The sequence below is a fragment of the Chiloscyllium punctatum genome, chromosome 8, assembly GCF_047496795.1.
Source record: "Chiloscyllium punctatum isolate Juve2018m chromosome 8, sChiPun1.3, whole genome shotgun sequence".
In the NCBI taxonomy this organism is placed as follows: Eukaryota; Metazoa; Chordata; class Chondrichthyes; order Orectolobiformes; family Hemiscylliidae; genus Chiloscyllium; species Chiloscyllium punctatum.
This window is the reverse complement of record NC_092746.1, coordinates 52,218,038-52,242,147: the sequence shown is the minus strand read 5'-3', so window position 1 is coordinate 52,242,147 and position 24,110 is coordinate 52,218,038. Positions and strand designations below refer to the sequence as shown.

Sequence of the window (24,110 nt, the reverse complement as noted above, 5' to 3'; positions counted from 1 at the left end):
TTCTTAATACCACTTGGATCACACTTGTCCGAGAGTACCTACATTATTTTTATTATTCTAATACTTTCTTTTTACAGTATCGGCGATGGAGTCAATGGGACAAGCTGCACCAGGAGCACATTAATGCCAGCCGTACGGTGCAGGTAAATAATGTGGTGTGCCTTTTTTTTTAGCTTAGTATACGGTGGCACAGTAGTTAGCACTGCTGCCTCACAGCGCCAGAGACCCGGGTTCAATTTCTGCCTCAGGCGACTGTGTGGAGTTTGCACATTCTCCCCGTGTCTGCGTGGGTTTCTGCCAGGTGCTCCGGTTTCCTCCCACTGTCCAAAGATGTGCAGTTCAGGTGAATTGGCTATGCTAAATTGCCCATAGTGTTCGGTGAAGGGGTATGGGTGGGTTGCGCTTTGGCGGGTTGGTGTGGATTTGTTGGGCCGAAGGGTCTGTTTCCACACTGTAAGTAATCTAATCTATACAGTGTTTATGTTGAAAATTATTTGAGTGCCATTGCCAGGAATTCTTCTGCCTACATATGTTCGCTTATCTGTATTGTTAATCTGAAAAGGGAATCTTTCAAATATGTTTTGTCAAAGTAGTAAAATAAAATAGATTGCTTCACAGCTTCAGCACTTTTAGAATTTATGTGTACATTGTAACTTCCTGGAGTAGTTAATTTAATTAGAAAATAGCATTATTTATAATTTGCTTTTTAGGAATCCTATTCTAGAGTCCTTAAACACTTTTAATTGTAAGATCTCTCAACAGAACTCAGCCGTTTCTGTAGTGATGCTGATAAACTGTTAGTGTATGATTGAAGTTAAGCTTGTGCTAAATAATTGATTCTAAATTTTGTGGCTTAATATATCTTGTTTGATTTGACTCAAGCCAATAATTGTTCACCTTTTCCATTCGTGATTAAAGCTTTAACTGTTGATTGGCAAACATGTAAACACAGTGAAACAGCTAATTTAAAGCATTCAAGTATAAGTACATATATGTTTAAAAAACAGGAGTGGGCCATATGACCACATGGGTGTGCTCTACTAGTCAATGTTATGCTGAAAGTCCATATCAACTTCATATCCCTGCCCTGTTCCTATGTTCCTTAATTTTGAGGTTATGCACTTTGCCAGAAAGAATAGAGGAGCTGAATATTACTAAAATGAAGAAGACTGCAGAAAGCTACAGAACGGAGGGATTTGTGCATGAATCACTTGAGGTTAGCATTCAAGTTCAGTGAGTAAAAGGGAAGGTCAATGGACCAATGGCCTTTCTTTTGAAGGGCCTGGAATATAAAAGTAAGGAAGTTTTGCTAAAACTATATATGAGGCACCAATCCGGCTATAGCTGGAATACTGTGAGCAGTTTTAGGCCTGTTATCTAAGGAAAGATATTCTAGTATTAAGTTACCTGGAGAAGGTTTACTCAACTGATACTGGATGTGGAGGGATTGTTCTGCAAAGAGAGGTTGGGTAGATTGTGCCTGTACTCATTGGAGTTTAGAAGAATGAGAGGTGACCTTATTAAAGCATTCAAGTTTCTTAGAGGACTTGACAGGGTAAACATGGAAAGATTGTTCCTCCTTGTGGGAGAATGGTGGCCAGAGGGCATACCTCAGGATAAGGGGCCATGCATTTAGGACAGAAGTGAGGAAGAGTTTCTTCTCTGAGGGTTGTGAACCTGTGGAATTCTTTATTATTAATGGTTTGTTAAGTATACTTAAGGCTGAGACAGAATTTCTAATTAGAGTTTAGAAAAATGAGAGACAATTTTTCAGAAACCTATAAAATTTTAACAGGACTAATGCAGCATAGGTGTTCCTGATGACTGGGGAGCAGGCTCCAGGGGTCACTGTTTAAGGATATGGGATAAACCCTTCAGGATTAAGGTGAGATATTTCTTCATCCAGAGAGCCTATGGAATTATTTGCCACAGAAAGCAGTTGAGGCTAAAAACATTGAATATTTTCAAGAAGGAGTTAGATATTGTTCTTGGGCTAATGGGATCAAATGGTATGGGAAGAAATCGGGAACATGGTACTTGATTGAATGATCAGCCATGATCATATTAAAAGGTAGAGCAGGCAGAAAGAGCTGATTGGCCCTACTCCTGCTCCCATTTTCTATTTTTCTATGGAATGAAGAGTTATAGAGAAAAGGCAGAAAAGTAAAGTTGAGAGTTATTAGATCAGCCGTGATCTCATTGAATGATGGAGTAGACTCAATGGGCTGAATGACCTACATCTGCTTTTGCATCTTATGGTCTTAATTCCCTTAGTGTACAAAAATCTGTCAAACTCACTATTGAAAATCTACATTGACTGACTACCAACAGCTTTTGGGATAAGAGAATCCCAAATGTTTAAAAATATTTTGCTTTTCCACTTTTCTTCCCAAAGTGGATAATTTCATGTGCTTTACATTTGGCTAAGGATGCACTAGCCTAACTTTTTCCTTTTGCAAATGCTATAATTTCTTCTTCATTTTGTCTTCTATCCTTCAAAATAAGGAGTGATTTCAGATATATTACACCCAGTTTTTGCAAAAAGTCTCAAGCCAACTGTGCAGTTTAAGTATCAGTACTTCTTAAACTTGCTGCATTATGTAAACAACCTTGCAAGAAAGGGTTGTCATTCTGAAAACTTTACATTGTTTTGAGCAGAATGATAAATGTTCTAGTCCTTTCTTACAAAGTTGTATTAAGAGCATTGGATTTCTGAGAAGACAAGTGGGGACTGTAACGCAATGAGAATGTGACTAGATTACTAAACCAGAGGCCTAGGATAATGTTCTGGGGACAAAAGTTCAAATTCCACCACAACAGATAGTGGAATTTAAATTCAGTAATATGTCTGAAATTGAAAAGTATTCATAGTTATGGCGACCATGGAACTAACACGTATCTAATTAGCTAATATCCATTAGAAAGGAAACCTGCCTACATGTGTCCCAAGATCCCTAGTGCTTGACTCTTAACTGCTCTCCAGAACAATTCTGGCCTTGTCAGTGATGCTTACATGCCATTAAAAAACAACACAAAAGCTCAGAAATTGTACTTTTAGAGGACAATGGTTAGATTTTTATGATGCAGATTAACATTTGCCTATTTATTTTAAATATTGGTTCTGTAATAGAAAAGAAGGAAAGACTTTAATTTGTTTAAGCATTGTTCACTACCTGAGGACATCTCAAGCCACTTTATAGTCAATGCAATATTTTTGAAGAGTAGTCACTGTTGCAATGCAGGAGAACATGGGAGCTAAGTTGCACACATCAATATATTACAGCAGCATTTAACTAAATGATTAAGTGGTCTGTTTTTGATGAGTGGATGAATGTCGGCTAGGGACATTTTTCAAACAGTACCATAAAATCCTTTATGTCAAGTTGAGAGAGCTCATGGGACCTTGCTTTATCATCTAATGCTCCATATAGGCAGCCTGGCTAGTTTCAGGTCATTCAGACTCCAGAAGTATTTGTGCAACATTTTAGGATTATGAGGTTTAACATTTGCTAGCCAGACACCAAAGTGAAGATAGTCTGGAGTGTGCACAAGATGGGTTATGTGAAACTGTATTTTGAGGATCAACTGGGGCTCAGGCTATTTTGGATTTGATGTGTGATGAGAAAGGGAATTTTTGGGAAATAGTGATTGTAATAGAATTTTACATGAAGTTTGAATGTGACAATTCATTCTGAAATTAAAATCTTAAATCTGAGCAAAGGAAACTGAGGGTATGGGATGAGGATAAATTGGTTAGGATGGATTAGAAAATGCACTGAAGGATTTGTCATTAGACAGGTCTCAGAAGGAAATAGCAGTTGATCCAATGGATGCATTAATGGGTTATCATTTAACATTCTTTTGTTCTCTGGAACTGTTCCTGCGAGCTGGAAGCTGGCAAATGTAATTCTACTATTTAAAAAGGAAGATAGAGGAAAAGTGGAGAACTAGAGACTTGTCACTTGACGACTGTAGTAGAGGAAATGTCAGCAACCACTATACAGGGTATGATAACTGAATATTTTAGAAAAGAAAATGGAAAAATTGGACGGTGCTAACATGGATTTATAGAAGAGAAATTGAACTTGACAAAATTATTGGACATCTTGAGGATGTTACTTGTTGCACAGACATAGAAGAACCAATGTGGGCAATGGTATTAAGAAGACTATCAGCCATGATCTATAATGACAAGGCAAGCTTGATGGGCTGAATGGCCTATTCTGCTTCTGGGTTTCCTGAATTTGTCTTATTTGATGCATTAATTTCATCTGTTCTTCCTGTGACTACATCTCTTTGTGATAATTGTCAGACTAAATTGGCTGTATTGGTTGGCTGACTCAGTGTGTTTGAGATGAAAACTGTTAAGGAAAAATTAGCCAGATCATAGTCTTGTTCAACTATTGGTTAGGCCCATTATCTTGGGGGTTGGGGGATGAGTTTGGGTTGTCATCTTGCATATTTTATCTAAATAAGCTTTTGAGATAAGGGCAAATAAAGAAAAATACATTTGGGGCTCAGTATTAGCTACTTCCCTGTGTCAACTTTCACAATTATGTTTGTGGAATTTGAGATCACGTTGGATATTTGATTCATCAGCCAGGAACTTTCCTGTGGGGTTGCAGTACTTGAAGTTATTCCAACATTCAGGCTTGAGCTGATAAGGGCAAGTGACATTTGTGCCACACAATTGCGAGACAAAGACCATCTCCAACCAGAGAGAATTTAGCCATTTCCTCATCACTTGACATTACTATTGTTAAGTCAAGTTTGCCACTAACAGATCCTTGGGCAGAAGCCGTTTAACCATTGAGCAGAAACTGAGCTAGACCAACTTACAATACTGTAGCTACAAGGGCAAGTCGAACTCTGGGAATTATGCAATAAGTAATCCATCTCCTGACCCTGTGTCGTCTGCCCATAATTACAAGACATGACTGAAGAATGTGGTGGATTACTCTCTGAAGCTGCATTCATCTAGGACTACAACAACACTCAGAAGCTCTATACTAATAAAGACAGAGCAGTCTACTTGACTGACACACTGGAGCCCTCCCAAGTTTTATTTTAATATTGACATTTTATTCTTACATTTATATCTGATTAATCTTGATTGAAGTCTGTCATTGTACAGCACTCTTCTCCGCTTTAGTCATTGATCAGTTTGAATTTTTGGATTTTCAGTTTCAGTCCAATGTTGTTGTTAAGCCGTTGCAAGTTAATCTGTTAAAGAAGTTAGTTAGTTTTACTTTGAAAGAAAAACCAGTATGTGTGGTTGCGTTTAAGTGACCACAAAAAAATTGAAAACCTTCAATAGGTATTATTTGGACTGTAAGTCTCAGTGACTTTTGCTTTTTTTTGATTAAGTAAACATCAGCTTTGATCACATTAAGCATATCGAGCATTTTAAAATGAGGTAGGAGCAGTAGAAACATAATTTTTTTTTGGGGGTTGTTGGGGGGGAGTTTAGGCCCGTGTAAGTTTTAGTAATTTCTTTGTGTAGTTCATGACTTTTTTGACTACGTCTTAATGACTTTCACAATATTCACCATCAATGACTGATGAGAGGGATAGAGAGATTTCTGTCAGTTTTGCTGACATTTCTAGTTGACCGACTGTTGCAACTTTATTTTGACAAATACTGTAGAATTGAAACTACTGAGGTATGGGTTATAACAAGTTATAACCTTTAACAGTCTGTGGTCTGTTGTAACAGTTATACATCGTTCATTTGTAACATATATCTGTTGTTAGGATTTATATGTTTACGTAATTGAATGTGCCTATTGTCTAACATATTTATAAAAATAATATTGACAAAGATCACACAGTACGGAAAGTTTTAAGGGGATGTTACAAGGAATAACCTGACAAGATGCATGATTGGGACAATCATTTTGAACAGCCTCCCGTCAAAAGACCATAAGAAATAGGAACAGGAGAAGGCTGTTTGGCCCCTGAGCCTGCTCCGCCATTCATTAGGATCATGGCTGCCTGACATTCCTCACATCCACTTTCCTACCCTTTCCCTGTAACCCTTGATTCCTCTACTAAGAACTTATTTATCTCCGCCTCAAAGACATCCAAGGAATTTGTCCTCCGAGCTCTCTATGGCAAGGAGTTCCAAAGATCCTCAACCCTCTAAGAGAAGAAATCCCTCCTTACCTCAATCTTCAATTGATGCTCCTTTACTCTGAGACTATGCCGTTTGGTCCTAGACTGTCCAATGAGAGGAAAGATCCACTCAGGAATCACCCTGTCAAGACCCTTAAGAATCCTCTATGTTTCAATGAGATTGTATCTTATTCTTCTAAATTCCAGTGAGTAGAGTCCCAACCTCTTTAGCATAAGATAATTACTCCATATCATGGATCATCATAGTGAACATTCTCTGAACTGTCTTCAGTGAAATAATATCTTTTGAATAACATGAACAAAACTACTCACTGTCGTCACAATGTGATCTCACCAGCATCTTATACAGTTGCAGTAAGACTTGCCTACTTTTATACTCCAACCGTTTAAGTAAGGGTCGGGAGGTGAAGATGGTGGTGAACTGGAAGGTGTTTTTGCCTGCCCCCACGTAGGTTTCTTTTGGAAAAAATTATTGTTAAACGGTTGTAGAACTGTTTAAATCCTGTTTTGATAAGCAAAGATGACTAAAGGGAAAAGTTCAACTAAGTCCCAACACACTGGGCATTCACTGACAGCATCGGGCACACCCGCGACTGTGACCACAGCTGTAATGGAATCACCTACACAGTAGACCATGGCTGTAGAATTCGTGCAGCTTCAGGAGATGATAGAGGTGTCGGTTGAGGAGAGTCGTACTCGGCTGGGGTCAATTTTGGCCATGCTGTACAAGAATGAGAAGGAGCATTTAGGACTTGGAAAGCAGATGGAAGAGGTCGAGCAGCGGACTGCAACATTGAAGACCGTAATAGAGTCCTCAACAGAGTGGATCCAGGCCCTCGAGAAACAGGTCCAGACCTTAACCAAACAGGTTGACAACCTTGAAAATAGAGGTAGGAGAAAGAATATCCTTGTCATGAATCTGCTGTAGGGAGTGGAGGCAAGCAGCCAGCAAGTGTTTTTGAAGACTGGCTGCTGCGATGCCGGGGCGGGCTGGATGAAGGTTGACAGAGTTCACTGGGTTATGGTGCGATGGTCTGTCCCGGACCAGCGCCCCCACCTGGTTTTGGTGCGATTCCAGTTCTACAGGGCAAGCAGAGAACTATGGAAGCTTCCAAAGTGCTGGGGAAGGATCCACAGGCCTCAATTTATAAGGCATCCAGGATAATGTTCTTTCAAGACTTTTCTGTGTCTGTGATCTGCAAAAGGAAGTCATTTGATGAGGTTAAAAAAAAACTGAGGGACTTTGTATTCAATATTCTATAAGGTACTCGGTGGTGCTTCCTCATGAGGTGCCTGTATAATCATTTGCAAACAATTGCCTGATCGTGCACGATTGGTGAGGATCACGGCAAGATGGTAACTATACAAAACCTTTACCCATTTGATAAAGACCTTGCCCAAGCCAAACCGCTTTAAAGTATAAAAATGATATGGCCACTCTACCTGGTCAAATGCCTTTTCTGCGTCGAGAGAGATCACTAATCCCTGTATTGATCGTTGTTGACATACTTGGATCATGTTAAGTAACCTGACATTATTTGATGATCTGTGACCGTTTATAAAACCCGTTGTATCCTCCTTAATGATGGAAGGCAGCACAGTTTCTAGTCTTAGTGCAAACGTCTTAGATAGGATTTTGAAATCAACATTCAGAGTGAGATGGGCCTATAGGAACTACAGTTCTGCAGGTCCTTCCCTTTTCTTTTAAGGATAAGAGAGATGTTTGCCTCTCTCAAAGCTGGTGGAAGGAAGCCATGACGATGTGAATCGTTAAACATACTTAGCAGCAGTTCTGACAATATACTTAGAAATTCCTTATAAAATTCACTGGGAAGTCCATCAGGATCAGGACCAGGCACCTTTCCATTCTGAAGCTGCCTCACAGCCTCCTGCATCCCTTGCACCAACAATGGGGCATTAAGGAGAGACTGTTGCTCAGGGGTCACTCCTGGAAGGTCCAAACTCTTAAAAGACTCCACCCTAGCCCACACATCCTCACAACTTCGAGACTGATATAGTTGGGAGTAAAATTTCCGAAATGCTGTGTTAATTCTTTTAGAATCATGGGTTAAATTTCCAGCATCTTCCCTGATTGTGGTAATGGATTGGGGAGCACTCCTTTTCCTAGCATGGTACGCTAAGTACTTGCCTGGCTTATCCCCGTGCTCAAACAGCTTTTGTTTTGCAAATGTAAGTTCCCGTTTAGCTGTCTGTGGGAGCATGGAGTTCAGTGTAGACCAAAGCATTGTGATCCTCTGCAATTTAGCCAATGAGGGCCTATCAATGTATGCCTTTTCAGCTGCCTTCAGGCATGTCTCAAGTAAGCTTTGATGCTCACTCTGATGCCATTTCTTACTAGCAGAATAGGAAATAACTAAACCCCTAGCATAGGCTTTAGCAGTTTCCTAGAGAATGGATGGATTCATGTCTAAAAAAGCCCTGGATTCAGTACAAAAGAATTCAGTTATAGGGTCACAGAGATGTACAGCATGGAAACAGACCCTTCGGTTCAATCCGTCCATGCTGACCAGATATACCAACCCAATCTAGTCCCACCAGCCAGCACCCAGCCCATATCACTCCAAACCCTTCCTGTTCATATACCCATCCAAATGCCGTTTAAATGTTGCAATTGTACCAGCCTCCACCACTTCCTCAGGGACCTAATTTCATACACGTACCATCCTCTGCGTGAAAAAGTTAGGTCTCTTTTTATCTTGCCCCGTTCACCCTAAACCTATGCCCTCTAGTTCTGAACCCCCCCACCCCAGGGAAAAGACTTTGCCTATTTCTCCTATCCATGCGCCTCATAATTTTGTAAACGTCTATAAGGTCAACAGTGGCCAAACCAATGTCCTGTACAGCCGCAACATGATCTCCCAACTCCTGTACTCAATACTCTGACCAATAAAGGAAAGCATACCAAATGCCTTCATCACTAGTCTATCTACCTTCTTTCAAGGAGCTATGAACCAGCACTCCAAGGTCTCTTTGTTCAGCAACACTCCCTAGGACCTTAACGTTAAGTGTATAAGTCCTGCTAAGATTTCCTTTCCCAAAATGCAGCACCTCACATTAATGTGAATTAAACTCCATCTGCCACTTCTCAGCCCATTGGCCTGTCTGATCAAGATCCTGTTGTAATCTGAGGTAACCCTCTTCGCTGTCCACTGCACCTCTAATTTTGGTGTCATCTACAAACTTACTGACTATACCTCTTATTCTTGCATCCAAATCATTGATATAAATGACGAAAAGTAGTGGACCCAGCACTAATCCTTGTGGCACTCCACTGGCCACAGGCGTCCGGTCAGAAAAACAATCCTCCACTACCATCCTCTGTCTTCTACCTTTGAGCCAGTTCTGTGTCCAAATGGCTAATTCTTCCTATATAATCCATGAGATCTAACCTTGCTCACCAGTCTCCCACGGGGCACTTGTCAAACCCCTTACTGAAGTCCATATGTAGATCACTTCTACTGCTCTGCCCTCATCAATCCTCTTTGTTAGTTCTTCAAAAATCTCAATCAAGTTTGTGAGACATAATTTCCCACGCACAAAGCCAAGTTCTCTATCCTTCATCAGTCCTTGCATTTCCAAATACATGCACATCCTGTCCCTCAGGATTCCCTCCAACAACTTGCCCACCACCGAGGTCAGGCTCACTGGTCTATAGTTCCCTGGCTTGTCCTTACCACCCTTCTTAAACAAATGCACCACATTAGCCAACCTCCAGTCTTCTGGCACCTCAGCTGTGACTATCGATGATATAAATATCTCAGCAAGAGGCCCAACAATCACTTTTCTAGCTTCCCACAGAGTTGTAGGGTACACCTGATCACGTTGTGGGGATTTATCCACCTTTATGCATTTCAAGACATCCAGCATTTCCTCTGTAATATGGACATCTTTCAAGATGTCTCCATCTATTTCCCTACATTCTATATCTTTCATATCCTTTTCCACTGTATGTCCTGATGCAAAATACTCGTTTAATATCTCCCCCATTTTCTGCGGCTCCACACAAAGGCCGCCTTGCTGATCTTTGAGAGGCCCTATTCTCTCCCTAGTTACCCTTTTGTCCTTAATGTATTTGTAAAAACCCTTTGGATTCTCCTTAATTCTATTTGCCAAAGCTATCTCATGTCCCCTTTTTGCCCTCCTGATTTCCCTATTAAGTATACTCCTGCTGCCTTTATACACTTCTAAGGATTCACTCGATCTATCCTGTCTGTACCTGACATATGCTTCCTTCTTTTTCTTAACCAAACCCTCCATTTCCTTAGTCATCCAGCATTCCCTATACCTACCAGCTTTTCCTTTTACTCTAATAGGAATGTACTTTCTCTGGATTCTCATTATTTCATTTCTGAAGGCTTCCAATTTTCCAGCTGTCTCTTTTTCTGCAAACATCTGTCCCAATCAGCTTTTGAAAGTTCTTGCCTAATCCCGTCAAAATTGGCTTTTCTCCAATTTAGCATTTTAACTTGGATCTGGTCTGTCCTTTTCCATCATTATTTTAAATCTAATAGAATTATGGTCGCTGACCCCAAAGTGCTCCCCCACTGACACCTCAGTCACCTGCCCTGCCTTATTTCCCAAGAGTAGGTCAAGGTTTGCACTTTCTCTAGTAGGTACATCCACAAACCGAATCAGAAAATTTTCTTGCACACTCTAAACAAATTCCTCTCCATCTAAACCTTTAACATTATGGCAGTCCCCATCTATGTTTGGAGAGTTAAAATCCCCTACCATAACCACCCTATTGTTCTTGCAGATCGCTGAGATTTCCCTCTGACTATTTGGGGGTTTATAATACAATCCTGCCCATCCTGCCCATCCCTGAGCCATGTTTCTGTAATTGCTATGATATCCCAGTCCCATGTTCCTAACCATGCCCTGAGTTCATCTGCCTTCCCTGTTCAGCCCCTTGCATTAAAATAAATGCAATTTAATTTATTAGTCCTAACTTGTTTTCTGCTTTGTTTCTGCCTCTTTGACTCGCTGCTTTTCTCAACTGTGCCAGTTTCAGATTGATCTCTTTTCTCAATATCTCCCTGAGTCCCACCCCCACCTTACTAGTTTAAATCCTCCTGAACAGTTCTAGCAAATCTCCCTGCCAGTATATTAGTTCCCTTCCAGTTTAGGTGCAATCTGTCCTTCTTGTACAGGTCACTCTACCCCAAAAGAGATTTCAATGATCCAAAAATATGAATCCTTCTCCCAAACACCAGCTCCTCAGCCATGCATTCATCTGCTCTATCCTCTTATTCCTGCCCTTACTAGCTCGTAGCACAGGGTGTAATCCAGATATTACACTCGAGGACCTTTTTAAATTCCTGTCTAACTCTCTGTAATCTCGCTTCAGAATCTTAACCTTTTCCCTTCCTATCTCGTTGGTTCCAATGTGGACAATGATCGCTTTCTGGCCCCTCTTCCCCCTTAAGAACATTCTGCACCCTGTCTGAGACTTCCTTGATCCTGGCACCAGGGGAGCAACATGACGTTCTGATTTTTCACTGCTGGCCACAGAAACCTCTGTCTGTACCTCGGACTAGAGAGTCCCCTAACACAATTGATCTCTTGGAACCCAACGTACCCCTCATTGCATTAGAGCCAGTCTCAATACTAGAAACTTGGCTGTTCGTGTTCTGTTCCCCTGTGAATCGATCACCTCCTACGTTTTCCAAAACAGCATATTTGTTGAAATGGATATAACCACAGAACATACCTTACCTGTACTCTTACTTTTCTTGGAGTTAATCCATCTTATGTCACTGTATCTGAGACTTTTCCCCCTTCCAATAACGGCCATCCATCACATACCATTGCTGTTGCAAATTTGTCATTGTCTCTAACTGTCTCTCCAACTGATCTGATAGGATTCACAACCAACAGCATTTATTGCAGATATAATCCGCAGTAACCTGTAAACTCTCCTTAAACTCTCACATCTGACAAGAAGCACATATCATTCTACTAAAGGCCATTTTTGCTCCTTCACAACCTACAGACCCAGAAAAAAACACCGTCTTATTCCTTTAGAAAACACTGCCCCAGGTTAAATTAATAGTTGTGGCTTATATTTTAAGTTTAATAAAGAGACATATCTCAAAAAACATATAATCAAGAAAGAGCCCACTCCACTCTCTACAACAGACTTTCTGTAGGCCGCACTTAAAACTATTCACTTACCTGTTTCTGTGCTGTGACTTCGCCCAAACAGTTCCTCCAAGATCAGTTGTGTGTGTGTCTCTCTCTCTCTCTCTCTCTCTCTCTCTCTCCTGCACTGACTTTGCCATATGCTTACTTTGCCTGTTCTTCTCTCTTTTAAAACTGCTGTTGTTTTGACTTCTTTTTTCCGAAGTTCCAAAACAATGCAACAACATATGTAATAGTAATTGCTGCTCCTGGAATTTGAGGAAATCGCCTCCAACACCTAAAATACCTCAAAGGAATAGTTGTTACAGCCAGAAATTTTTCCTATCCTCCATCTTGGATTATCCACAACCCTTTCGTTAACCTGCTATCCTTAAGATGAAGGGGTCCGGACACCAGTGCCTTGAACCTACCATAGTAAACTTACTCTTGACCATTAGATACACTAGAGCGTGATCAGAATTAGTGATATTGCCAATTGTACATGACGCCACTGAGCCCAAATGTGCTGTGGGAGTCCACAAGAGATCAGTCCTGGTATGGCATTTGTGCTGGTTCGAGAAAAACGTAAAATCCTTTCCTGTAGGGTGAAGGTGCCTCCAAACATCTACCAATCCTAGTTCAACACAGGCAAACCATAATTGCTTAGATCGTGAAGATGATATCGGGGGGCCTTTGGGCAATCTGTCCGCCATAGGGTCTATTAGACATGTAAATTGCCCTGCTACGATAATATGCTGAGATGCGAGGCTAACCATTTTAAAAAATGCATCTATCAAAAACGTGAGTTGTAGTGCCGGGGACAATAAACATTGAAGTTTCTTTTCCATTTTTCAAAGCTTTTAAGGATTACAAATCTCCTCTGTGTGTCTTTAATACACTGTAACAACTTAAATGGGAGATTCTTCTGAACAAGTATGGCTGCCTCCCTACTCTTAGTATTGAATGATGAGAAATTAAGCTGGTCATACCATTCTGCTGCAGTTTCAGATGCTCTGCATCATCTAGGTGTGTTTCCTGCAACAAAGTAACATCCACCCTCTCCCTTTTAAGCCTGAAAAGTCCCTTCTCCCTCTTGACTGACGAGTGACTCCCCTTAATGTTCCACGTGAACACATCCTTAGACATAACCTTCTAGAGCACCATTTACACTCCAGAGAAGGAGAACTCAAACTACAAATAGCTGAGCTTCAGTAGAAGAAAGTCCATAAAGCACAAAAACTACATAACATAAAGCAGCTACAACTTTCAAACCTACAAAACTTGCAAAAACTCTGTACACCAGAAATGGAAAAGCATAAAAGTGCTAAAGGCACTGATTCGAGAAATTTACCCCCTCCCCCCTCCATTCAGTGGCCCCTCCCCCCCCCCCCCTTAACTCCTACCAGCTAGGGTCGCGCCACAAACACAGGCAACCTGGTAGGAAAAAAACAAGATTATTTATATACACAAGTAAGTTAAAAGGAAATACGTCACCTATCCCTTGGTATAACTTAACTTAGAAATTAAAGATAAATACTCTTGTGCATCCTGATTCTCAATTAGTGGTGCTGGAAAAGCACAGCAGTTCAGGCAGCATCCGAGGAGCAGTAAAATCGATGTTTCGGGCAAAAGCCCTTCATCAGGAATACAGGCAGAGTGCCTGAAGGGTGGAGAGATAAATGAGAGGAAGGTGGGGGTGGGGAGAAAGTAGCATAGAGTACAATAGATGAGTGGGGGAAGGGATGAAGGTGATAGGTCAGAGAGGAGGGTGGAGTGGATAGGTGGAAAAGAAGATAGGCAGGTAGGACAAGTCATGGGGACAGTGCCGAGCTGGAAGCCCTGGGGTTGAAGTGTTCCGAGGCAGAAGATGAGGCGTTCTTCCTCCAGGTGTCGGGTGGTGAGGGAACAGCGGTGAAGGAGGCCCAGGACCTGCATGTCCTCGGCAGAGTGGGTGAGGGAGTTGAAATGTTGGGCCACAGAGCAGTGTGGTTGATTGGTGCGGGTGTCCCAGAGATGTTCCCTAAAGCGCTCTGCTAGGAGGTGTCCAGTCTACCCAATGTAGAGGTGACTGCATCAGGAGCAACAGATACAATAAATGATATTGGTGGATGTGCAGGTAAAACTTTGGATGTGGAAGGCTCCTTTAGGGCCTTGGATGGAGGTGAGGGAGGAAGTTTGGGCACAGGTTTTGCAATTCTTGCGCTGGCAGGGGAAGGTGCCAGGACGTGAAGGTGGGTTGTAGGGGGGTGTGGACTTGACCAGGTAGTCACGGAGGGAACGATCATTGCGGAAGGCGGAAAGGGGTGGGGAGGGTTTCCTGACACAATATGTATACAGGCCAACAAGAGGTGAGGCCATACTGGATTTGGTTCTGGGTAACGAACCAGGCCAGGTGTTAGAATTAGAGGTAGGTGAGCACTTTGGGAACAGTGACCACAATTCGGTGACTTTTACTCTAGTGATGGAGAGGGATAAGTGTGCACTGCAGGGCAAGAGTTCTAGCTGGGGGCAGGGAAATTATGATGCGGTGAGGCACGACTTAGGATGCGTGGCTTGGAAAAGTAGGCTTCAAGGCAAGGGCGCAATTGATATGTGGAGCGTGTTCAAGGAGCAACTATTGAGTGTCCTTGATAAATATGTACCAGTCAGGCAGGGAGGAAAGGATCGTGTGTGGGAGCTGTGGTTTAATAAGGAATTGGAATCCCTTGTTAAAGGGAAGAGGGCGGCCTATGTAAAGATGAGGCGTGAAGGTTCAATTGGGGCGATTGAGTGTTATAAGGTAGCCAGGAAGGATCTGAAGAGAGAGCTAAGAGCAGCAAGGAGGGGACACGAAAAGGCCTTAGTTGGTAGGATTAGGGAAAACCCAAAGGCTTTCTATAGGTATGTCAGGAATAAAAGAATGACTAGGGTAGGGATAGGTCCAGTCAAGAATAGTAGTGGGAAGTTGCGTGTGGAGGCTGAAGAGATTGGGGAGACACTGAATGAATACTTTTCGTCAGTATTCACTCAGGAACAGGACATTGTTGCCGATGTGAATACTCAGTCACAATTAATTAGAATGGACGTCTTTGAGGTATGTAGGGAAGAGGTGTTGGAAATTCTGGAAAGGGTGAAAATAGATAAGTCCCCTGGGCCTGATGGCATTTATCCTAGGATTCTCTGGGAAGCAAGGGAGGAGATTGCAGAGTCATTGGCCTTGCTTTTTATGTCCTTGTTGTCTACAGGAATAGTGCCAGAAGACTGGAGGATAGCAAATGTGTTTTCCTTGTTCAAGAAGGGGAGTAGGGATAACCCTAGTAACTATAGGCCGGTGAGTCTCACTTCTGTTGTGGGCAAAGTCTTAGAGAGAATTGTAAGGGATAGGATTTATCAACATCTGGATAGGAATAATGTGATCAAGGATAGTCAGCATGGTTTTGTGAAGGGCAGGTCATGCCTCACAAACCTTATTGAATTCTTTGAGAAGGTGACTAAGGAGGTGGACGAGGGTAAAGTGGTAGATGTGGTGTATATGAATTTAAGTAAGGCATTTGATAAGGTTCCCCATGGTAAGCTACTGCAAAAAAATACAGAGGTATGGCATTGAGGGTGAGTTGGAGGTTTGGATTAGGAATTGGCTGGCTGGAAGAAGACAGAGGGTAGTAGTTGATGGTAAAGGTTCATCTTTGAGTGCAGTTACTAGCGGTGTTCCGCAAGGATTTGTTTTGGGGCCATTGCTGTTTGTCATTTTTATAAATGACCTGGAGGAGGGGCTAGAAGTTTGGGTGAGCAAGTTTGCGGATGATACGGAAGTCGGTGGAGTTGTTGACCGTGAGGAAGGATGTGTCAGGTTACAGCGGGATATAGATAAGCTGCAGAGCTGGGCAGAAAGGTGGCAAATGGAGTTCAATGTGGGTAAGTGTGAGGTGATTCACTTTGGTAAGAGTAACAACAAGATGGGGTACTGGGCTAATGGTTGGATACTTGGTAGCGTGGATGAGCAGAGGGATCTTGGTGTCCATGTACACAGATCTCTGAAAGTTGCCACCCAGGTAAATAATGCGATGAAGAAGGCATATGGCGTACTGGCTTTTATTGGTAGAGGAATTGAGTTCCGGAGTCCTGAGGTCATGTTGCAGTTGTATGAGACTCTGGTGCGGCCGTATCTGGAGTATTGTGTGCAGTTTCGGTCGCCATACTATAGGAAGGATGTGGAGGCACTGGAATGGGTGTAGAGGAGGTTTGCCAGGATGTTGCCCGGTATGGTAGGAAGATCGTATGAGAAAAGGCTGAGGCACTTGGGGCTGTTTTCATTGGAGAAAAGAAGGTTTAGTGGTGACTTGATAGAGGTGTATAAGATGATTAGGGGTTTAGATAGGGTTGACTATGAGAACCTTTTTCCACGTATGGAGTCAGCTATTACGAGGGGGCATAGCTTTAAATTAAGGGGTGGTAGGTATAGGACAGATGTTAGGGGTAGATTCTTTACTCAGCGAGTCATGAGTTCATGGAATGCCCTGCCAGTAGCAGTGGTGGACTCTCCCTCTTTATGGGCATTTAAACGGGCATTGGATAGGCATATGGAGGATTGTGGGCTAGTGTAGGTTAGGTGGGCTTGGATTGGCGCAACATCGAGGGCCAAAGGGCCTGTACTGCGCTGTATTTTTCTGTGTTCTATGTTCTATATTCCTGGTGATGGGGTCCATTTAGAGGTGGCAGAAATGTCGGCAGATGATTTAGTTTATGCGAAGGTTGGTAGGGTGGAAGGTGAGCACTAGGGGCGTTCTGTCCTTGTTACGGTTGGAGGGGTGGGGTCTGAGGGCAGAGGTGCGGGATGTGGACAAGATGCGTTGGAGGGCATCTTTAACCACGTGGGAAGGGAAATTGCCATCTCTAAAGAAGACGGCCATCTGTTGTGTTCGGTGGTGGAACTGGTCTTCCTGGGAGCAGATACGGTGGAGGCGGAGGAATTGGGAATACAGGATGGCATTTTTGCAGGAGGTAGGGTGGGAAGAGGTGTAATCCAGGTAGTTGTGGGAGTCGGTGGGTTTGTAAAAATGTCGGTGTCAAATTGGTCGTCATTATGGAGAGGTCCAGGAAGGGGAGGGAGGTGTCAGAGATGGTCCAGGTAAATTTAAGGTCAGGGTGGAATGTGTTGGTGAAGTTGATGAGGTGACGCCAATGCAGTCATCAATGTAGTGGAGGAAGAGGTGGGGAATGGGGAGTGGTGCCGGTGTAATTATGGAAGATGGACTGTTCTACGTATCCAACAAAGAGACCGGCATAGCTGAGGCCCATACGGGTGCCCTTGGCTACCCTTTTGGTCTGGAGGAAGTGGGAGGATTCGAAGGAGAAATTGTTGAGGGTGAGGACCAGTTCGGCCAAACGAATCAGTGTGTCGGTGGAAGGGTATTGTTGGGGACGTCGTGACCTCTGTGCATCCTGAGCATAGTTTAACACAACGTATTACCAGTAAAAGGAGACTCTACCAAGTCCTCTTTAAAGAAGGACAAACCTGAACAATTCTGATATGTGTGTCTATTCAATCGTCCGGCTTACATCAGCGTGTCCACAAAGTTCCTCGCTTTCTCTGGCGAGTCAAATAAATGTACAGATCGATTATAATTAATCCGAAGCAACGCTAGATATCTTGGAGAGTACTGGATCCCAAGTGCTCTCAGTCTCTTCTTGATGCAGTCGTAGGACTTCCTTTTCTGAATCCCTGCTGCTGAAATGTCTTGGAAAAACATGACTCTGGAGCCCTCGCACACCAACGCCATTGGATTCTTCTCTTGGGTTCTGGAAGCTTTCATGACCCTCTGTTTGTCTTTATAATGATGGAACTGTACCAAGACAGGGCGAAGGCATTAGTCCATTCCTGGTCTTCATGCCGTGGCTGGTGGGCTCTTATAATCTTCATCCTTCCCTTTTTAACCTCCAAACTAAGGAATTCCGGCAGCCACTTCTCAAAGATTTCTACTGGCACCTTCTGTCCCCTCCGGCATTCCAGCAACACGAAGGTTCTTTCTTCTGCCCCTGTTCTCAAGGTCATCCACCAAATCCAGCAAACCATCGACCTGCGTTTCCAGAGATTCAATCCAACTCTTGGATGAATCAGCCTCTGCTTTCACCCCTGGCCTGGTACTCAAGCTCATCAGTCCTTTCCCCAGGTCTTGCAGCATAGCACAAACCGGGGCCAATTTTTCCTTGATTGTTTTTTTCCCTTCAGTCTCCTTCCCAAGGACCTCACGAGATTTGGCAAGCTTCTCAACCAAGGCCTGGTGAGTAATGGATTGAACCCCGGCCCTGGGCTAACTTCCTTTTTTTGGCATTCTCTCGCAGCAAAAACAAAGGTAAGTAAAATTTTCAGCTTCTGTAGTTCTTTTACTGTTTTTTTTTACTCACAGTAACATGGTTGGGATGGCTTCTAGCTCTGTCCTGCCGCTGTTGTGGAACGGAGCCCAGCAAATGCAATCCTCCTAGATTGCCGCCATCTTGGATTCCTCCATCTCTTGAAGTTTAAGGTGAGAGTATCTTCAATGTGCCCCAAGTGTAAAATAAGTACTGGTAATCTCACTCATTGTCTGTGGTCCTGCTGTGGCAGGAGTAATAGAGATGGTCTTGGGGACCAAAGTTAAGATGGACCTAGTCTCCTTTCTCCTGGGCCTGCCCAGTATACATGGGTAAAAACTTTTTAATATTCTTACTTTTTGTGCGAGGAAAAGCATTTCGATGTGCTGGGTGTCTGAGAAACCCCTGGGTCTGTTGGGTTGGCGCAAGCTAATCATGGAATATATTCCCCTCGACTTTCTCACAAATATGGTGCACCAAAAACCTGAAAACTTTTATAAGACATGGCAGCCCTTTTTGGGTTACCTGGAAGCAGTATTGTCTGCCATTTTAATTAGGTCCTTTGTATAGCCATGATGATTTAGTTTGGCGAACTTGGTGTCCTGAGAGGAAGAATTTCGAATACATGCAGCCGTAATATTGAATGTTTTTGAAGGTCAGGAGCTATTGTTTCGTGGCGCTGACCGGTGTTATTTATTTATTACTTTGACTGATTTGTTTACCTTGTACATAAGTATAGTTTTGTTCTGTTTGTGTTGTTCTTTTTTTATAGAGTCGTGTGGTTGTTTATTGTTATAATTTTGTAAAAAAGAAATATTTTGAATCAAAATATTTTTAAAAAGGGCCAACATTCCATTAGTCTTCTGATTATTTGCTGACCCAATGTGCTAGCTTTTTCTGTTTCTTCCACAAGTACCTGCAAATCCCTTTGTGTTGCAGCCTTCTGCAGTTTTTCTTCCATTTAAATTATACTCTTTTTTTTCTTTTTTCTTTTGTTTTCCCTTCCAAAATGGACAATGTCACAGTTTCCCATGAACATCAGTCATGATATCAGCAGAGCATTTGTTGTAAGTTTTAAGTAATATTGGAAAATTACTAAGCTTTATTTTCTCCACCATGTCATAAATTAGAGTGTTATCAGATAAGTCAAAGATGATGAATGATAAGTGAGCAGTTTATACTAATACTCCATCCTTTCTACTTAAAATAGTTTGAGCAGAAATCCATAATGGGTATGGCAAAAAGTGGGCACTTTTGCATTGTTTGCCTATTATCCTTCATATTTAAATCCACTGACTGGAATGGAACTGCGTGATTCCTTGGAATTTTTAATGATTTCTGGCTGGGCAACTGACTGGAATTCTCCGAGTGCATCCCTGAGGTTACATTGGGGGTGTGCTGGGGGTATGTTGGTAGTGGCAGTGGATTGGGAAGAGAGACTTTTGTAATATGTAGGGTTGCTTAATATTAAGTGCCTGCGTACAGGAGTGAAGAGTGCCATCTTTCTAAATGTTGCCTCGGCATTGTTTGATGAAATAGGGACTAACATTGCTAAAGAGAATAATGAAGAATGTAACACACATTGTAAGGAGATTAGGAGGGCTGAAGGTAATACAAAAAGACTGTCAGTTAGTGTGGAGAAATTGGAGCCATTTAAGTACGTAAAGAATTATTTAAAAAGGAGGTAAATGAGAATGGAAATCTCATTCTGGAGGAAAATAAATACTGAAGGTGCTTAAAATCTACTTTGCATTTTTATAGGATGATGGGAAGAGGAATGTTGGCGTTCTTAGGAGGATTTAGAACAATTGTTGAAATAACTGTCAGAAAGAAATTGGTTCTGAACAAAAAAGGGGACTTGAGATAGATGATTCACCCGACCTTGGTGTATTGTTGAAGAAGGACAGAGAGGAAATAGCAAAGACTTTGACCACATATTTTCAGTTCAACTTAAATATGCAAATTGTAGAACTGAAGGGTATTTATTCTAATGCCTCGGCTCATGATGGGGAAAGTGAAACTGGGTATAGACTATATAGTGCAGACCTGGGCAATGGCACCAAAAGCAAACCCGCAATAATTATCATCTGGATGTCTTTCAATCTTGTGCTAATTTGCAGCTTGACTGTTCTTAGATATCCATTCAGCATGTGTGTGTCTTCTTTCTGATACACGTTTAACTAATTCCGCCTTGTATCTGTGCTGACATGTGACACTATTTAATGCATGTGATGGGAGCTCATTGGCTGACACTGTGATCCCTATGGTAGTTTGGGAGGTCAAGAAGGCACATTAGCTGCGAAAACAATTCACTTTATGTTATTAGTACTTTTCATATTGTCAGGGTGCTCCAGAGTGCTTCACAGCCAATAAAGGTCTTTTGAAGTATAATCATGGTAATGTAGAGAAACATGGGTTCACATGGTTCTACAAACAGTAATAAACAAAGTGACCACATCATTTTTTAAACATATGGTTTGAAGGAAACATGTTAATTGAGGCACTAGCAGTATTTCTTTGTCTTTCTTTGAAATATTACCATTGGATCTTTCACCTGAGGTTGCAGAATGAGGCTTCATTTAATGTCGCACTGAAATGATAGCACTTCTGAGAATGCAGCATTTTTTCAGAACTACACGGAAGTGTCAACCTAGTTTTTTTTTACTTAAGTCCTGGATTGGAACTTGTACCCATAACCTCTGACTTGGCGAAGAGAATGGAACTCATATTCTCTATATGACAGAAATGACTACACTTTAAAAGTACTCCATTATCTTTGAAATGCTTTGGGGTTTTCAGAATGTGTGAATGGTATTAAATCCTGTAAATGTAAGTTTTTTTATTCATTGCATAGATCTGTAACTCATTGAGTGTTGGCCCACTTCTAGAGCAAGATACTCCCATGGTATTTGCCAGGTAGATGTGACAAAGCTATTATAACTTTTGATAAAGCAGTGCAGGCAATTTTTCTGTGGCTCTTTCAATTCCTGAAAGAATGCAAGACGAAATGCTGGAAATATTCAGCTGGTTAGGTAGCAGCTGTGAAGTAGAAACAATTAACATTTTAAGTCAATGACCTGTCATCTTGCACCAATTCAACTCTTAAATATTGTATAGTACTTCAGAATCAACCACTATTAATAACTTTGATTTTATTTATCATCAACCTTTGATGTAACGTACTCCCTATGAAGTCTGTGTTATAGGAATTGTCTTTTAAAGCTCTTCCTATTCTGCTGAAGTCTTAGAATTGTTTCAGTTACAGTCAACTTCCTGATAAATTAATGGTCAATGTTTGGATAATTTAGCTTGTGCACAAACTGTATGCAATTTTAAGTATATAAAAAAATTGATGTCAAAACAAGAACCAAAAATCAGGAGCCAACAAAGGTTAATCACAGAAGAGCCAGAATTGTGTTTACATAATAGGTTTTTATGAATTATGTAATATCCCTCCCCCTCATCTAACCTAGAATATCCAAGATGGCTTACAAGATCATCAAATTTCTGTGTAAGTTAAATTTACTTTTTGTTGACATTAACATAGCCTTCTGTTGCTATTTGCTAATAACAATGTACTTCAGAATGTAGAACAAGTGTCCTCAGGGCTTTTACAATATGTATAATGATCTCCACGACTAGAATTATTTGCAAGGATTTCTCGGAAGAGAATATGTTGATATTTGCAGGGACTGGCTCTCACACAGAAAACACTGATTTACCTTTTTTTTAATATTGTGAACCAGTAACCATGTAACCATGTAGTGCAAGTAGAATGCAGTAGTTGTTTTGAGCAGGTTTATTCTTCTGTAATGTTTGTACAGTAACAGTAATGCTATAATTAATATGTTTATACATTGAGACTGTGACACTGGCAATAATGCCAGAGTAAAATCATACTTTTATCGCCACAATCCTGTGCTGTATTTTATCTTCTGCTTTATTATTTTCTTACTTTGATCCAGTTTTTTTAAAGGATGTAGTATGTACAGTGATTACACTATTATAGTGCATTGCTTACTGTTCTATTCTCGTGTCTGAATTTTGCTCATTAGTTAAATTTGCCATCACTTCCAGCAATGTTCAACCAGTTGATTAAGTTGACAGTCAGACACCGAAGTTTGTTTTCTCTAGCTTAGTTTCTGATCTTTTTTTTACGATGCTACTTTACACCCCTCTTCAGTCGCCTGTCCTAATCGCGCTCTGTCACTTTTTGTTCTGTTCCTGTTCTTGCCCTTTTACAATACACCTTGCTCAGCTTAGTACTGGGATCCAACAAAGCTTGGTGATGTAACTTGTAACTTCTAATTTCTTGTTTCAGTCAAAATTGTATTCAGAACTTTAAAAAATGGATTTTAATTGGATTTTAGAAGGTTGGAACCGGTGTCTCTGTCTAATTAGGTGTCCAATTCTTTTAATGCAGAATTTAAAACAAGTGAACTATATCACCTGCTTCTTAGGGGTGTCAGTATACAAGGTGTAAATATCTGTAAATTGCCATGAAGTGCCACTAAATCTACAGTGGTAACATTGACAATAGCGGTAATGGTAGTACCTTTACCCCCCCCCCCCCCCCCCCCATAACAAATTGTGGATTTTAATGGGGCTAAAGGTGGACAGGTCTCCTGGCCCTGATGGAAGGCATCTCAAGGTATTAAAAGAGATGGCGGGGGAAGTAGCAAAAGCACTCATAATTGACCAAAATTCAGTGGATTCTGGGATGGTTGTGGCAGAATGGAAAACAGCAAATGTGATGCCACTGTTTAAAAAAGGAGGGGGGCAAAAGGCGAGTAACTATAGGCCTGTTAGCTTAACTTCTGTCATGGGGAAATGCTTGAATCGAACCAAAGTGTGCAGAGGACACTGAAAGTCTGTAGAGGGATATAGATAGGTTATGTGAGTGGGCAAGGGTTTGGCAGATGCAGTACAATGTTGATAAATATGGAGTCATCCATTTTGGTAGAAATAACAGCAAAATAGACTATTATTTAAATGGTGAAAGATTGCAGCATGTTACTGTGCAGAGGAATCTGGGTGTTCTTGTGCATGAATCACAGAAAGTTGGTTTGCAGGTGCAGCAGGTAATTAAGAAGGAAAATATTGTCCTTCATTGCTAGAGGGATGGAGTTTATAAACTGTATTGTGCGCAGTTTTGGTCTCCTTACTTGCGAAAGGATGTACTGACACTGAAGTGGGTGCATAGGCAGTTCACTAGATTGATGCCAGAGCTGAGAGGGTTGGCTTATGAGGAGAGATTGAGTAGACCGGGACTACATTCGGTTGAATTTAGAAGAATGAAGGGGATATTATAGAAACATAAAATTATGAAGGGAATAGATAAGGTAGAAACAAGGAAGTTGTTTCCACCACTGATGGGTGAAAATATAAGTATGGGGCATAGCTTCAAACTGAGGGGAAGCAGATTTAGGACTGAGTTGAAGAGGAACCTCTTCACCCAAAGGGTTGGCAATCTGTGGAATTTTTGTGAGGTTACCATGTTGAGG

At 41.6% G+C, this 24,110-nt stretch overlaps 1 protein-coding gene across 2 annotated transcripts in view; it reads left to right on the top strand.

Annotated features, from left to right (window-relative positions):
• stx17 (syntaxin 17) overlaps positions 1–24,110 on the top strand; it is a 110,045-nt gene that overhangs the window by 44,109 nt on the left and 41,826 nt on the right. For both annotated transcript variants that reach the window (XM_072575557.1, XM_072575556.1), the window contains exon 3: positions 78–143. In XM_072575557.1, the coding sequence (XP_072431658.1) occupies positions 78–143 (66 nt within the window). The remainder of the gene's footprint in view (positions 1–77; positions 144–24,110) is intronic.